Genomic DNA, 17,768 nt, shown 5'->3' with positions numbered 1-17,768 from the left:
TATGTTAGTATTACTTTTTTAAAAACTATTTCCTACGTGTCTGTACACTCTAATATCCAACATATTTAGTTAAATTTTAGGAACACATTTTGTGAGGAGGCCTAAGTCAAAGGTCTAATTCGATTAATTTCGTTAATACTTGGGAATGGAAAACTGGCAGTGTGTTAAGGCCTTTCCACACGAATTGGATACCTATTTACTTGGTTTTCCAATAGTTCTACGAAGACCGATTGGAACGGGACACTGGTTATTTTAAAACCAGTCTCCGCATGATCACATCTTCAACTTTTTTTTAAATTAAAATTATATACACAATACAGAAGTACGATGTAACGGTAAGTGTGTTGAACTTTAAGTATTTAAATACACAATATACGATCGACCGGACAATCGCCCATTAAGTCTTCGCTATTTTTAAATCATAACAACGTTACACAATAATAGATATTACTTGTCAGTGAATAGTGGGGCAATTAATAACAAAGTTGTGGCCTTGGTGGCTTGGCATGTGTAGTACTGTTGTGTTGTATAGTTGTAATGTCGGGGACGTCGAGGCAGTACGTAGAATTCCGACGAATTGAATTCGAAGCAACCAGTTTTTATTTTTTATGTTTTAATTCACCTGCTGTAAATATGTAATATTATGCTATTTTAATTTTAAAACTTTTAAAACTTAGTCTTCAGTTAGCAGTGGTGGAGCCGACCCGTGTATAATAAATGTCTAATACACAAATTTACTTGTACCAACGTCCAACGACATCTACATAAGATTTATATTTTAAATATTTTACGAAACTACATTAAATTATACTTTTTTACTTTAAAGTATTTAATCGATCATCAGCTGTTCGGATTTCAGACCGTAGGGGTATAGGATGATAATTATTATTTGATTACTATGCTAATTACATTAGTCTAGTAATATTAAAAAAAAAAAATAAGCACCGCCTACCATAGGCTATCTAAATATAATCTAAATAACTACTTATCTGGTTCTGACAGTCACAACAGCTGATCGATTAATGACCTCGTTATCATTCGATGGATTATCATTTATTAGTAGTATTCACTTGTTAAACAAAATAAACAAAAGTCAGTAACAAATAACAATATTGAATATATTCCACGGACATTGTAGTAATCTGTGATAGTCACCAGTCACTATTCACCATAGTCGTCAGTCGGTCGTACATCTGATATTATTGTTCAGTTCAGCTTCGAAGGATTTATTGTGTGGTGCGCATACTTTTAACGTTTTCTACTCGGAACGACGACGTGCCTGTCGTAGAAGCTTTTTCAAGTACGTACTCAACTTAAGAATTCGTTTATTTTTCAACAAGCCAAATAATTTTAACTTTAATTGCCAAAAATACTTATTTTCAAAACAAATTTTATTTAATTAAATTTATATTTTTTCTTTTAAACGCATAGACTTGAAATGGCGACAAAATTAAAATACTTGTGTTCAAAATGTATACAATCCAAATTGTACACTAATTATTTAAATTTATCCAGAAACTTGAGTAAGTAAAGATAATTAATAGAGTTTATAGATGATAATTTGACGTATAACCTTGTCCTTGCATTTTGAAGGTGTATTGACCCATGGCCTTCATATAAAAGATTCTGTTCACCAACGTAATTTCCAGACTTCACCTAATTATTGGAATGCAGAAACCTCCGGGACAGGACGCAAGGGTGATAATACAGGCCACACGGGAATACTTTGTCCAAAGTGTCAAACAGCCAATTTAGAGTTTTTTTTAAGTAATATATTGTCAAACTTCTTAAAATTATAGTATACAAAATTTATTTTATTTTTTTGCCCTATTATAGCTTCTAATCGATTTTTGAGATGTCAGCGATGTGATCATATATTCAAAGTGATATCTGCCGAAGAAAATAATTTAAAAGATGTAACAGAAGAGCATAATAAATTTAAACCACCACCAATTCCAAAAGAAGTGAGTAGTTATTTCAAGAATCATTATTTATTACAGCATATTTTTTAGTACTATTTTAGTATTTATTATTAACATTATATCATAGTGTTTGACATTATTGTAATAATTTAAATTTAAAATTAAAGAAAATTATATTTGGTCGAGGTTGAGTATGAAGTTTTTATTTTATGTATTCAATCATTCCCAAAATAATCTATTTCAAAATATAACTCATAATATGGCAAATATTTTTATTATGTTAAAATAAAGTATTCTCAATATTATTTTGATAAAGATAAATATTTGATGAGTTATTTAATTGTATGCAAGTTTCAAAGTTCAGATATATGATAATAATAATCAAAAAGAATAAATAAAGTATTTTGAAATATAGATATTTATTATTAGATAAATACTGTTGTAATAATAAATTGTGTTTGGTTTATTATTAAATTAATTAATATTTAATACATTTATTTTCAATATTTTGTTTGATACAGATTTTTGTAAACCTTAATAAGTATGTGATTGGCCAAGAGCTAGCTAAGAAGGTGTTAGCTGTGGCAGTGTACAACCATTGTAAACGTATTATTCATAATATTACAGCGCCACAAAAGAATGATTTAATTGATCAACGGTTACTAGATAATTTACAAAATTCAAGAGGTAATTGAATATGAATGATATGTATGAATATATAACTATGTTTTTAATATGTACTAAAATTACTTTACCTATATATATATGATTATTAGGTATAAGGTCATTTAAGTTTTATATAGTTAAAACTCTATGTAAGAATTATTCTAAATCAAGTAATTTTTCCCTTATAAAGGTTTTGTTATAGAAAGACCTGACTTAAGTATTTGGGATATAGGTTATATGGGTATATTATTATTTTCCATAGGAAGAAAATTTCTGTCTTATAGGTGCCATTATGGAGAGGTTGTGCTGTATTACTAAAATTATTTTTAATCCCTTTTTATAATTCTCTGTCTTTTTTTTTCAATACACCATTTAATTAATAGTTTATTTTTATAATATACTCATATCATATACTTTATTTAAAAATTGTTTAAATAATAATATAAAACAAATTGTTGATTAAAAAATTAATTTTAGAGCATTTTCCTAACAATCATATATTTGGAATGCCACAAGTGGATAGTACAAAAAACAGCCAAGAAGAAATTAAAATTACTTCATCATTTGAAAATACACTGTTAGAAAAGAGTAACATCATATTGTTGGGGCCTACTGGCTGTGGTTTGTACTTATTTATTTTAATATTATTTCAGAAATATAATGTACCAATTATTTAAAATTTATATTTATTACAGTATTACAGTATAATTTATAAATATGATTACATTTAAGTTATTTGTTTTTGTTAGGAAAAACGTTACTGGCTCAAACAATAGCTAAACAATTAGATGTGCCGTTTGCAATTTGTGATTGTACAAATTTGACACAAGCTGGTTATGTGGGAGAAGATATTGAAAGTGTAATTGGGAAGCTTTTACAAGCTGCAAATTATGATGTTGAAAAAGCTCAAACTGGTAATTTATAAATTTAAATTATTTATTTATTTAATACTATACAGAGTGATTCTTTTATCATGAAAAACTCTTAATTTTAAAAAGTATTCTTGTTTTTGAAAACATTTTTTTACAAAGTTTCAAGTTGTTAAAAAACAACGTTTTTATTAAATAATGATAATTTTAAATATTTTTTATCCTTATATTTTTTTAAGTTTTGTTTATTTTTGAACGACAACATAGTTTTAATTTCATGTTCCAAAGCAGAATAATTTTCTGAGTATTTTTATACATAAAAATTGAATTTAGGGCAATTAGTTTATGAGTTAAACGTATTTAAAGTTTAGACAAGTGGTGTAGTGGACAAACATTTTGTGGGATAACCCCGTACCACTACACTCTGTGCAACAAAACTTTAAATACTTATAACTCATCATAAACTATTTGCCCTAAATTAGATTTTTATGTATCAAAATACTCAGAAAATTATTCTGCTTGGAATATGAAATTAAAACTATGTTGTCATTCAAAAAAGTAAAAAACTTAAAAAAATATTATTTTTTTTTTAATAAAGACGTTGTCTTTTTAATAACTCGAAATTATGTAAAAAAATGTTTTCAAAATCACGAATACTTTTTGAAATAAAGAGTGTTTCATGATAAAAGAATTACCCTGTATTTTTTCAATGTTTTAATAATAAAACTATTCTAAGATCTCCAAGAAAAGTATGTGGCTAATATTTTAGACATAGAAAAAAAATAGTTATATCTATAATATTGTCAGCACTAATTGAGTTGTAAACAATTAATTTTACTATATTTTTTGACTTCTAAAGTATCAATTTTATATCTATCCATAGTCTTTTTATCTTACACCAATAAGAGTTAGTTTTTGAAAATATTAAAGTTAAATCTCAATAATTACATATTATAATAGAGTCGTCTAAATAAATTATTAGCTAGCCAAGTTATTAGTCATCACTCATCATATTTTACCATTCACCTGATTTATTGCTCAAAATTGTGTTTATATAATTTCATGACATAACTAAATATTATGTATTAAGCATGTATGGTTATTTAGAAACAATGCATGCAATAATACTGTGCTAAATCTATGCTGACAATGCATCTTGTATTATACTCCCAACGGATTATTATTATTCTATTGTTTATAAATCTTTAAATTAAAACTGTTGGGTATATACTAGAATAACAATTGAAGCAACATTTTGATGAATGTCGAGTAGACATTTTATAATCTATTATCTATTATCATCTGTACTATAATTCAGGTATCTATATTTTCTAAACATGATTAAAATTTAACTATTGGTACCTATGTACATTGTTTTGTTTCCAGGAAATTATGTAAATATTTTATCACAGTGGTTCTCAATATTTTTTAGTTCATTGTACACTAGGGTATTTTATATAAATATTAGGACACTCTATATAAATTATAATATGTATGAACGATTTATATTTCCAATAATTTTGCCGTACATTCAAGGCCAGTTCACAGAATACTAGTGTTCCATAGCACAGCAATTCAGAACCATTGTTTAATCATAAAACGGAATATTTATTTTTTTGAAATGCTGTATTTTATAATTATTAGTCAAAATGCTATAGAGTTTTTATTATTTATTCACCTTGTGTGTTTGATTAAAATGACTAATGATATGAATACAATTATTGATTTTTAAAAATGTGTATATGTGACCATATATAATAGAATATTTTTTTCAAATGTATACATCAACGTTTCTCAACGTTTGTGTTATGGCAACACATTATTAAAAATGTTCATACTTTGTGACACAATAAAAAAAAAAAATAAGAACAATACCTATTAATTTTTGTAAATATATTGTCAACAAGGTTTGTGCATTTAATATTAGTACTTCCCGCGACACGTTTGGACTTACCCTGCAAAACACCAGTGTGTCACGACACACCGGTTGAGAAACACTGGTATACATTATGACTGTATATGATTTCTCTTAATTTTTAGACCTTTTATATAAGTATAGATTGTCTTTAGCACCTTTGCTATATTTTTCTAAATGGCTAATAAAGCTTTTATTCATTGTCATCAGTTAATTGTTATATCTACAAATATTTTTGTATTTGCTCAAACTAATAGATACAAATTGTAATGGTTTTACAATTACTTGATTTACTTGAATGATGTCGGGTGTATCTATATTAGTTTATCAATTTAGTTCTAAAATGGTAAAGTGAAATATTTTGCTATCAGGACTTCCAACATATTCATTTAATATATACCAATACCGTAATACTAAATAGTTTTATTTATGTATTATGTCTAAAGAATATTATTTACATTTATTTTTAAATTATCCATTGAAGTCAAAATGCATTAACAAAATGGTTACTTTTTATTGCAATTTTCTCGGAAATATCCAACAAATTTAAAAAATATCTCTATTTTACAATATGTCTAAAGCAGTAAAGCTAATAGCTCACTTGCTCTGTTCTAAATCCAAAAATAACTATAATATTTGTTAGTTTTACTATTTGAATATACTCAAATATGATAAAATGTTAGTACTAACTCATAAATGCTTTTAATGTTTTATAAATCTAGAATTTAATATGATAAAAAATGTTTTAGGAATTGTTTTCTTGGACGAAATTGATAAAATTGGTGCTGTTCCTGGAATTCATCAATTAAGGGATGTTGGAGGTGAAGGAGTCCAACAAGGAATGTTAAAAGTAATTTTGATCATTAAATAAATTTAATAGTGATTTTCTACATTAAAGTTTTTTTATGGTACACATTAGATTGATCTATCTTTTGTGATGTCATAATTTTTTTTTTTATTATTAGTTATCAGCTTTTTTTCTAACAAAATTGTTAGATTGAAAATTTAATCTTTTATGAAGTAGAGAAGAGAACAACATTAATATTTTTAAATGCAAAACAGTATAAAAGAATATTGGTGAACAAAATAATTGTTTTTAAGAGATAAAATTGATAATAAAAAACTAATAAATATATTTCTCATCTTAATTGGACATTGTACCACAATGTGATTGTACTAGGAAAAGTATATATATATATATATATAATAATAATATAAACTTATAGTCTATTTTATTTTATTTTTTAATAATTAACTATTTTACAACATGTAATATTTTTATTGAAATTTTTGTCCTTTTCCCCGACTTTTGCCCAAAACTGTATGATTTGTGGTATATTATTATCTTCACAATAATCATTTTATAATAAATCTTATATTTATTGTGTTTCTTATAGATGTTGGAAGGTACTGTTGTTAATGTACCAGAAAAAAATACAAGAAAACTTCGAAATGAAACCGTACAAGTTGATACTACTAATATACTGTTTGTTGCTTCTGGCGCATTTACTGGTCTTGATAGACTTATAAGTCGCAGGACAAATCAAAATGTAAAGACTAAATAGTTAATTCATTTACCGTCTTAAATTGGATTTAATTTATTAATTGTTCTTATATTCAGAGTCTAGGATTTGGTGCAGAGATTGATAGTGAAATGGGAAGTAGAAGAGCTGCTGCTGAAGCTGATCGTGTTGCTTCAACAGCTTCATATACTGATATTGAAAAAGAAAATGCTGAACGAGATGGGTTGTTAAAAAAAGTCGAACCAAGAGATTTAATTCAATTTGGAATGATACCTGTAATTAATAATTCATTTATTAATAAAATTAATTTAGCATGTAAATAGACTTATTGGTATGAGTAAATCATGCAACTTATTTTTAAAATAATTCCAATTGTACTTTGAATTTCAATATAGGTATCATTAAAATACTAATTTTTATAACAGTGTTATTTTAATCAGAAATGCATATACTAGAAATAAAAAAAAAGATATTGAAAATTACTTAATTACATTTTCAATTAAATTATTTACTAACTTAAAGTTTTAATTTTAAGTTAATTGTTCATAAATTATTTTTCATAACAAAATATTTTTTATTAACTTAACTTATATTATATAGAAAATAATATAATATTTTTATATTCTAATTATTTATATTTATTAATTATAATATTACTTAAGATAAATTTTTATACATGTTATTTTTTTTTTTTTTTACTAGGAGTTTGTGGGAAGGTTTCCAGTTTTGGTCCCATTCCACTCCTTAAATAGAAATTTGCTAGTACAAATTCTTACTGAGCCGAAAAATAGTACAGTAAAACAGTTCAAGTTACTATTCAGCTTAGATAAAGTTGAATTAACATTCACAGATGAAGCATTAAGAGCAATTGCCTCACAAGCCCTAGAAAAAAAAACAGGTGCTCGAGGGTTGCGAGCAATTGTGGTAATAATATACTCTAAATTCTAACTTTTTATGAAAATGTTGGCACTGAAATAATTATCCACTCAAATTTTAACATTTACTGACAAAATACAATAAGGAATTTAATTTATTGATTATTTTTATGAAATATAATAGTTTAGTAAATTATTATTGTGCCATCGACTTTAAAAATGTACTTACATAGTTACATACTACAATTTTATTAAACTACTGTATTTAATAAACTGTTTGTAAAATTAATAATAATTTACATAGCATATCACTTCAAATTTCTACAGGAATCAATTTTGTTGGACCCAATGTTTGAAATTCCTGGATCTGATGTAGTAAGCGTACATGTTACTGAAGATGCAGTCAATGGTAAAATGAATCCACATTGTATAAGAGGCCGTCCAATTGACGAAAGAGAAGCCAAAATGGATGCAAGAGCTAAAGTTGAATAAATTAACGAGGTTTTAAAAAATAATTAATATTTATACTGTCAAAAATAACTAAAGTTTGTTAAACAATTTATAGAAACCTTTATTCAAGAAATATTTATTTCTTATTAAATAAATTTTGTTTCTTGTCTTTACATTTTTCTAATATTTAGAATTAAACATTATGTAAATTTCATTATAAGAGTAAAGGTACATAGTCTATGTATTATTTGTGATACCATATGATACATAAAAATAAGTATTCATAATAAAATCACTTCTTAACAATAATATCAATTATTATTTTACTTTAGAATAGTTATACAATTAAAAAAATTGACTTATTTGTGAATATGTCATAAACTCATAACCATCGATGTATATTAGGTATATATAATTATAATTTATTATTATTATTATTTATTATTATTATTATGCATTAATAATATTTATTGAAATATAAATAAATATTTTTTTTTTTTAACATTTTGTTTGATATTTAAATTCTTTAATAATTATCTGAACAAGAAAAACTAAGAGAGAACTGAGGAAAGTAAGTAATCACTCTACTGTACTACAGTAGACAATAACGTGCCAAATTAGGCTCTTTTGCAATAATTGCCTCAACAGCAAAATAGGCGAGTGGATAGGTGGGTTATTAGGCAATGGATTTAGTGCAATAAAAAGTTTTTAATAGTATTAGGTACTTAGATGGTTAAGTAAAAAAAAAAAAAATGTAGATTAAAAGTTGTAGGTGCATGGGTGGTAAATTGGTAAATATATATTGGTGTACCATATACTTTTCATTCAAATCTCAAAATAGTTGATGAAATATAATATAATACTCATTTTTATTTTTATTATATAATATGCTAATATGAATTATAAGTTTAAATGTTTACATTACTATGAAATATAATAAAATATCCAACTGTGTGTTATCATACTATGAGTACCAGTGTGGTCAAACAGGTGGGAAGTATGAGGGAGATAGATTCCCCACCATGACTTTTTTCTTTAATATTTATAACAATTAAATTTATGTATATTTTAGTATAATGTTAATGTATTAAATTTTGTTTTATTTTTTACGCCACATCCCCCCATGACAAAATCATTTGACCGCCACTGAAGAGTACATACAGCACTAAAAGGGTACCAAATTTATGATTATGCACTTATACCTAATATCAATTTTTTAAATTAAGGTAAATTAATAGGTACTTTATTTATAACAATTGACGTGTGTATTGTTAATTGTTATTGAATATTCACGATCATCGAGCGAGGGTGGTAATTCCCATAAATTTTATACAAGCAACTAAATATTAATAATAACAGTCTTGTTCCTAGAATGAGTCTAGAATCTAGATACCTAATAATAATATAATACGCTAATAGGCATTGTCTTGCGAAAAAAAAAAAATTTAACACATTAACATTATAGTACAAAATACATAAATTGAATTGTTATAGATATTAAAGAAAAAAGTCATGGGGGGGGGGGGTCTAAAATAGTAGAAATTCACTCAACTAACTTTTTCATAAATAATTATAATTACTTATGAGTTATGAGGCATCTTACGTACAATTTTCAAGGTTTTTGACCGAGCAAAATGTTTTTAACAATAACGTTATTTATTTTGTAGAAAAAAATCAATAATGTTATACATGTCTATATTATAATATGACATCTAGGTCTTGCTCATAATAGTAAAGATACTAAAGAAATATAAGTATCAACCTATAAATTATGAAAATTCAAAAATATTTTGAAAATTATGACGTAATGTAGGTAATATTAATATGCCCAAAAACTTGATGAAAATTGTTTTAAACGTTTTAGAAGTAATTGTTATTTTACGCTTAAATAATAAATTTAAAAATTTAAATATTGGGCGCTCAATATTAAAGTTGATTTACATACATTTTATTTAAAAAATAAAAAAACAATGACAACTTATAAGTAACCTCTTATTAAATATCTGAGCTTTTTAATAAAGTAACAATTTTTCATTTATATTTGTATAGAAAAAAACCGAAACAGTAAGTCGTATATTTTTAACCTTTTTTAAGCCATGGGGCCTTTTAAAGTATAAAATATAATCATAGACTCGCTAAACTCACAGCCACGAGGACCCCCGAGTACCATCTACTCAGTAAACACTAAACATAGCACCTATAATCTTCGTGTATAATAATGATAACTTTGGACACTTAGGTGTATGTATATACCATATACGTAGTTATTATTCGTATACTATTTTATGACATTTTAAAAATAGGTTGCTATTATGAAATCAAAAGTTGATAATGATTTCACTATTTAATATAATAATAATAATAATAATAGTTTATTCAGTAGAATAAAACGGGCCGAAGCCCAATAGTACAGATGGTATGGTTTGGGTATAAATACAACAGAAAATACAATATTACATACAATAAATACCATGTAGGTATATAAAGTTAACAAAAATTTAAAAAGGAATAATAGTATTAAAATTGATAGGTAAACCCAGTATTTCGTATACACATTGTGCATGTGAGCGTTTAATATCTCTCTCCCTTAAGGAAGAGAAGAAAAAAAATCAACTCTCGACGAAAGTTTATTGCATAGAGCCATAGCCCTAGGAATATGTGAGTTTTTTAAATAGTTTGTGCTACCTATATACATGGATGTAAAACAATGACATGGAACGGTTATTGTAGACTGGGATAGTAAAAGGGATGCAATTTAAAAGATCAGGATCATCGATGATACCATTAATTAACTTATAAATAAAATATATATCTGCAATTTCACGTCTGGAGGATAAGGCTGGAATGTTAAGAAAAGACCTGATTTGTGTATTATCAATGGTCAAATTAAATTTAAAGGCTACGAATTTTAAAAACCTATTCTGAACGCGTTCAATGAAATCAATATCAGTTTTGGTATATGGATTCCAGATAGGAGCCCGTATTCGAGAATAAATCTGACTAACGCACAATACAGGAGTTTAAATGATCTAAGGTCTTTAAACTTTAAATTCAGATGAATGTCGCTTAATAAATCCTAGAACTTTCAACGACTTTTTCACTACACACACAATATGATCACGGGTGAAAAAAAAATAAAAATGGTATATAGTTATAGAAAAGCGTGAAACTAAAAATTTTGAAAAAACAATTGAAAAATGTTAACACTTATGATAAAAGAATCACTCTGTATATGCAGTTGACGCGCAATAGTGATATTTTAGACATTTTAGGCCTCGCAAATCATCGGGACGGCCCTAATAATAAGGATAACTATGGTGTATGTATATACGTAGTTATTATTATTCGTATAATAATGGTATAACATACGTTGAAATAGGTTGATTTTACGTTAACGATAAGTATAAACTTATTCGTATATTTTTCGTTATAAAAATACGTTTATTCTACGTTGATCGTATGTTGATTATTGGTTGGTCGAACTAACGTCGAAGCATAGGTAAACATTAACGTTCGTCTTAAGTAGACGATAGTTATAAACTTATTCGTACATTTTTGAGTTTTTCGTTATAAAAATACGTCTATTCTACGTTGATTATATTATTGGTTGGTCGAACTTATGTCAAAATACAGGTAAGTATTAACGCTATTACGTATATTTTACGGTCACTATAAACTTATTTGAACTTCGTACATTTTTCGTTATAAAAATAAAAAATACGTTTATTCTAGTATTCTACGTTGGTCGTAAACATTCAGCGACAGTTATTTATATTTCTTGTTATCGATAATATGTTAATATCAATAATAAAACATAGAACGCTTGCATTGATCGTGTATTATTTTCTTGTGTATACGGGAATACGGGATCCAAGTTGATGTCAATAAAAATCAAGAAACATTTATGGAAATAGTAGATAAAATTAGAGTTCAACAATCAACAACTACAAGTTCAAATGGGTTTGATTTGTCAGTTGTCACTATACTCAAAGTGCCTGTAGCAAATTTGGAGGAATTGAATAAACTCGAGCAGGGGCGCCGAGTACAGAGGGGGCTCTGGGGGCTGCGGCCCCCCATGAGCTTAATAAGGTGGAGCTCAGCCCCCTAAAATTGAAATTGCTATTATTATTAAAATTTTATAACATACAAAATAACAAATAACTGTATTTTAGTAATTGTTTAACGATTAGTAATGTTTAGTAATAATTTAGGTAAAACTGTACATGTGTTTATAAAATAGTGAGCTCCCGTGACATTTTTAAAACCTGGCGCCTTTGAACTCGAGAAGAATGCAGAACAAAAAATATTAGTTGAGTCATTATTTAAGAAAATGTCTGTTAAGTTGTTAACTTATTAAGTACTAAGTGTCTACTTTTTTGTATAGGGATTTATGTTACGTAGACACGGAAAATCATCTGATGCTAAACGTACTACATACCTTATGAATTATGATGAAGCTGACTATAGATGACAATCGAATAGCAGAAAAAATCGTCATGGAGGGAAGAAGAGAAGATAAATTGGCTTTTGGTCGTCTTGAAATTTCTAAAATTTTAATTGGTAAATGAAAAAAAAATCAAATTACGGGACCCCCAGTTAAGAACCTTTGGTCTAAGTGAAGACGGTATAACTTTTTGGTAACTAAAGTTATCAATTACTTTAATAAATAATAATACATAATATCTTTTCACGAATGTTCATATTTATCCTCTTTCCCTTCAGTTATTTTAAAAATAACTGCAGAGTATTTACTATTTTGATCTCCTAAGAGTACCAACTATAACTATATCCAATTCGCTAACAAAAAGATATATTTCCATGGAAGTTTATCAAATTTAGTATTAATCATTTTTAAGAAACTTTTATTAAGAGGATAAGATTCCACATAAGTTGTTCTTAATGTTCTTATATTTATATAAAAATATTAAAAATACATAGGCACAGCACACAAATTTTTTTATATGCATTTATTAGAAAATTAAATTTTAACGAAATTTGTCAAAATCGCAAAAATTATTCAAACTATAGAAATATGCTATATTTCGTGTTTTATCATAAGGCCACTAATGGGTGACTTCTTCACTAAAAAGAGTCACCTTAAAAAATACTCACATATAATTCCTCTCTTCACATTTGCTTATTATTTTACGTAAAAATATATTACAAGTAGGTACTTGATAAAAAAAAATGTTGTTTTATAAGTTGAATATAATAATATGGTATAAATAAATAATAATAAATATTTGTAACCACTAGCCATGTATGTAAAATAATAATAAAAATAATAAATGTAATATTTTCAGAAAAAATGATATAAACATCAATATATTGTAATTGTTACTAGGTACTATAAAAGAAATAAATGACTTTAATAGCTATATCAAAAAAACATATAATGAAAATATGAAATACCTATGCTTAGTGAATAGTGATATATATCATTTACTTCAAATTAAACTCATTACAATGACCCACTTGACACCTAATGTACATCAGACTTCCAAAGTACCAGTTAGAATTAACTTTCTATCAAAAATCATTTTCAAATGACCAAAGATGAAAATCGACTGCTTCGTAAGATGATGATAGACACAAACATACAAAAAAAACTCATATTGTATAATCTAATATTTATACATTGTTATGCTAAAAAAAAATTATTTAGACAACCGGTGAGGACGTGAGGTCTTAAACCGACACTGTACGGACATAGAAATACAGAACGACGAGTCGACGATCAAAATAGAATTATGATAACGACTAATAACTTATCAGTGGTAACGATTATCATTGTGTATCCTTTTTTTATGTAAGCTGATAGTAATAGAGATTGAATGTGAAGTGTTTGTGTTAGACTTAAAAATTGAAATAAGACTCAATAGTCTTTATTGTACAGGAGTTAATTTTGTATTAATACAGAGGTTTTACTGTAAAATTTTTAATTGTTGTTACTACTTAGAGTCTTCGAAGGACTAATAAACTAAACTAAAAAAACGAAATCACATCAATCTGTTGGTGCTCAAGATATGCAAAAGAAAAAACATTAATATAGTCCACATAGTTATAATAAGGTACTTGTAGCTCATCATGTCTCATATTGGTAAATTTGGTTTACTGGGAGGAAACTTTAAAAAACCACCTCAGCGGAAAACTAGGTATGTGTACAAAGTGTAAAATAAATAGTAGCTATATTTTTTATTATTTATTGTATTAACGAGTCATCTTTTCTGTTTAGATTAAACCGTTCATATGAAGAGTTGACTCCCATATCTTGGAGCGAGTATTTTGGACATAAACGCTTTGTTGACATTGATGGTAACAGGTTTGCGACCTACTCACTGGGCAATGTTGAATCCGTACTGATTGTTTTGCTCCATGGTGGTGGGTTTAATGCTCTCACGTGGTCTCTTTTTGCCGTGAGTAACTGTAATTTTTTGATGTTATATCAATTTAGTAGTTTTCAATTTATTCTAAATATGTGTAATGATGTTTCCATTTTTTTGGTGCACAGTATTATTATAACTTATAATGTACTATGTATAAAATATTAATTTAACTATAATTTGGATACGCTAAACCTTACCTTTGGTGTTTGCTTTGAAATATTAACCCATATAGGTACATCATTTATTTTCTTTAATTTTTAGTACAATATGTAACAGTAATCAAAAACACATGATAAAATTCAATATAATCTTATGTACTATCAATTTATCTTCGGTCCTTTTAAACTTGAAACAATTTTCAATCGTATTGTATAGAAATTAACATGTTTTATATTTGATTTTAAATTAAATAGTGTTTAAATATTCCAAAAATACCATATTGTTAAATTAAATCATTTTGTTTTTTAGAAACATTTAGTAAAACAATGTGAATGCCAAGTGTTAGCAGTTGATCTTCGAGGACACGGGAATTCATTTACTACAGATGACAATGACTTATCAATGACAACTTTTACTAAGTACACTATTTTTATACGTCTATATTTTTATAGACAATATTTTAATTGAATAAAATTATATTACAGCGATGTCATAAGTTTATTACGTAAATCATATCCAGACAAAATGCCATCTATAGTTTTAATGGGCCATAGTCTTGGTGGAGCGATTGCTGTAAATATTGCTTCTACTGCAGAATCAGATTTGCCAATTATTGGTTTGGTTGTCATCGATGTGGTTGAAGGTTCAGCAATGGAATCATTAGCTAGTATGCAAAGTTTTTTGAGAAGTCGTCCAAAATCATTCAAAAGTTTAACAGATGCTATTTCATGGGGGTATGTACATGATATATTATATTTAAGACTTAAATTTTAAATCATAGCATAAGAATTTAAGTCATACATAATATGAATAAATAGATACTTTAAATTTTGTAATTTGACAAAAACATTTTGGAAATACAGTAGAATCTTGGTAATCCGACAGATATCAGACCACGCTACTGCCGGATTTACAAAAAGGGCGAATTAATGAGGGTTCATATAAAAATGCATTTTTACTTATTGAAAAATTAAAAAATTATTTATTTATTATTAAAAAATGAATAACCTTATTGTACTTCAACTGAATAAAAATAAAATATCTAATAGGTTTATTCGGATTTAATCTGTTATTACTTAGTTTTATCGTCTACGATTGTAACTTTATATACAAATACATATTGGTACGTACAAGTTAATATAGCCAGATTACTGGATATATCAGATTATCGAACGACCAGGTTACTGAGATTCTATTGTATATTATAGGTAGTTAAAATAATAATAATATTTAAGTTAGTTAAATGTCTATTTTGATAAAATTAAAAAAATTATAAATTTTAGTTAATTTTTGATTGGATAACATATTCTTAGTGTTTAAAGAAATTATGTAAATAATAATATTAACTTGGAATTTTAAAATCTACTATCTATACCAAATTATCTGTACACATTTTCAAAAGTTATTGATAGAAAGTTTTAGTGTTAATTAAATGTAATCTGTTATTGTTTGCAAATTTAGAATGGGAAATGGTCACATAAAAAACGAAGAATCTGCTAGAGTTTCCATTCCTGGACAAATAAAAAAGTAATAATATAGTTATACATATATTTGTTATTTAAACATAGCTAATTGTTTTGGTTTTAGTATTGCCACTGGTAAACTTGGTACGGATGAATTTGAAGAACCAACAATTGACACTCCAGTTTTAACAGAAGCTATCTCAGAACCTCAATATTCGATAGATTCTATTAGAGAAGATGAAGAGTTTGGAGCACCTTCAATTTCTGTCAGTAAAACTGGTTTAGTAACTAATAATAAAATAGAAGTATGATAATTTATATTATGTATTATCTAGAATCAAAAATCATTGGGTAATTATACATGGAGAATTGATTTGTGTAAGACAGAAAAGCATTGGCCTGGGTGGTTTCAAGGACTTTCAAAAAAATTCTTATCTATACATGCACAAAAATTATTATTACTGGCTAACATTGATCGTATGGACAAAGATTTGACTGTTGGTCAAATGCAAGGTAACATTATAATATTGCATAAATGAATAATTGTACTTAGTGGAAGAGAATTTAATTCCAAGATTTAATTATTTAATAATTAGGTAAATTTGAAATGCAAGTATTAACTAGAGTTGGGCATGCTGTACAAGAAGATGATCCAGAAAAAGTTGCTAGTATATTGTCAAATTTTTTGGTACGAAATAAATTTGCAAATCCAACTGGAGATTTTGTTCGGTAAGTAAAAATATTTTTTAAATTTGAATAATGATATTTGCATTTTCTTTATATTTAATAAAAAGAAATTAAAAAAAAGAAAAATAGCAAAAATAACAACTATATTTTTGAATGAGTTATAATTATGCAGATGAAAGTTAATGAAAAGGTTAGGTTGTATGTCATATATTTGCATAACAAGTCATTAACGCTTTATCTCTACAAATAGGAAGCAATTAATTACAGTTCATAAAATAGACATAAATTACAAATGTCGATGAACTTTAATTTTTTTTAAATTTTTTTTATTTGGACAATATTATGTTCATAGAAAAATAGTCTTGGATGTATACTAAAGTGACAAATTCAATCAAATATACATTTTTTATAATATTAAATGTTGATTTAATACCAATGTCGTATTCAAAATATTTTCAAATTTTTGTTGCAGTATTCTTCCTGGTTGTTAAGTTGTGTTCATCAAGTATTTAGCTGATTAATGGCTTTCTCAAATCAATAAGAGTGTGTCAATTTAAGAGTTAGACATATTTATATATTTTTTTAATACAAATGCTTAAAACTAAAACAAATATATTAAACTATATAAACAATTATGTAAAATGACAAATATATAAGTGGATGTACAAACTGTATCCTATTAATAATTAATATTGTACTTATAAAAAACAAGCATGTGTAATATATATTTCCTATGCAGTTTACAATAATCTGTATTTTTTATACATATAAAATTTGATTTTGTGAAATAAACTTAATAAAATGTATTTGATAAGTTACATATTTTTTGAAATGCATTTTTCATTAGTCATAT

At 26.2% G+C, this 17,768-nt stretch overlaps 2 protein-coding genes across 2 annotated transcripts; both read left to right on the top strand.

The window, feature by feature from the left end:
- The first annotated feature begins 562 nt into the window (after positions 1–562).
- On the top strand, positions 563–8,370 carry LOC113560399 (ATP-dependent Clp protease ATP-binding subunit clpX-like, mitochondrial). The gene is made up of 12 exons (XM_026966254.1): positions 563–1,300; positions 1,432–1,523; positions 1,594–1,767; positions 1,837–1,964; positions 2,444–2,609; positions 3,066–3,209; positions 3,338–3,502; positions 6,122–6,222; positions 6,770–6,922; positions 6,994–7,170; positions 7,598–7,819; positions 8,098–8,370. Exons 2-12 carry the CDS (start codon positions 1,439–1,441, stop codon positions 8,260–8,262), a joined length of 1,680 nt encoding a protein of 559 aa, XP_026822055.1. The 5' UTR covers positions 563–1,300; positions 1,432–1,438; the 3' UTR covers positions 8,263–8,370.
- Positions 8,371–14,040: 5,670 nt separating this feature from the next.
- Positions 14,041–17,569, top strand: LOC113550664 (protein phosphatase methylesterase 1). Its single transcript, XM_026952637.1, has 9 exons — positions 14,041–14,375; positions 14,456–14,636; positions 15,075–15,184; positions 15,251–15,499; positions 16,227–16,292; positions 16,353–16,494; positions 16,564–16,741; positions 16,825–16,957; positions 17,388–17,569. Exons 1-9 carry the CDS (start codon positions 14,308–14,310, stop codon positions 17,404–17,406), a joined length of 1,146 nt encoding a protein of 381 aa, XP_026808438.1. The 5' UTR covers positions 14,041–14,307; the 3' UTR covers positions 17,407–17,569.
- The last annotated feature ends 199 nt before the right edge of the window (positions 17,570–17,768 follow it).

The sequence above is a fragment of the Rhopalosiphum maidis genome, chromosome 1 (assembly GCF_003676215.2).
Source record: "Rhopalosiphum maidis isolate BTI-1 chromosome 1, ASM367621v3, whole genome shotgun sequence".
Taxonomy (NCBI): domain Eukaryota; kingdom Metazoa; phylum Arthropoda; class Insecta; order Hemiptera; family Aphididae; genus Rhopalosiphum; species Rhopalosiphum maidis.
Note: the sequence above shows the minus strand (reverse complement) of the source record. Positions and strands in the feature narration are given on the sequence as shown.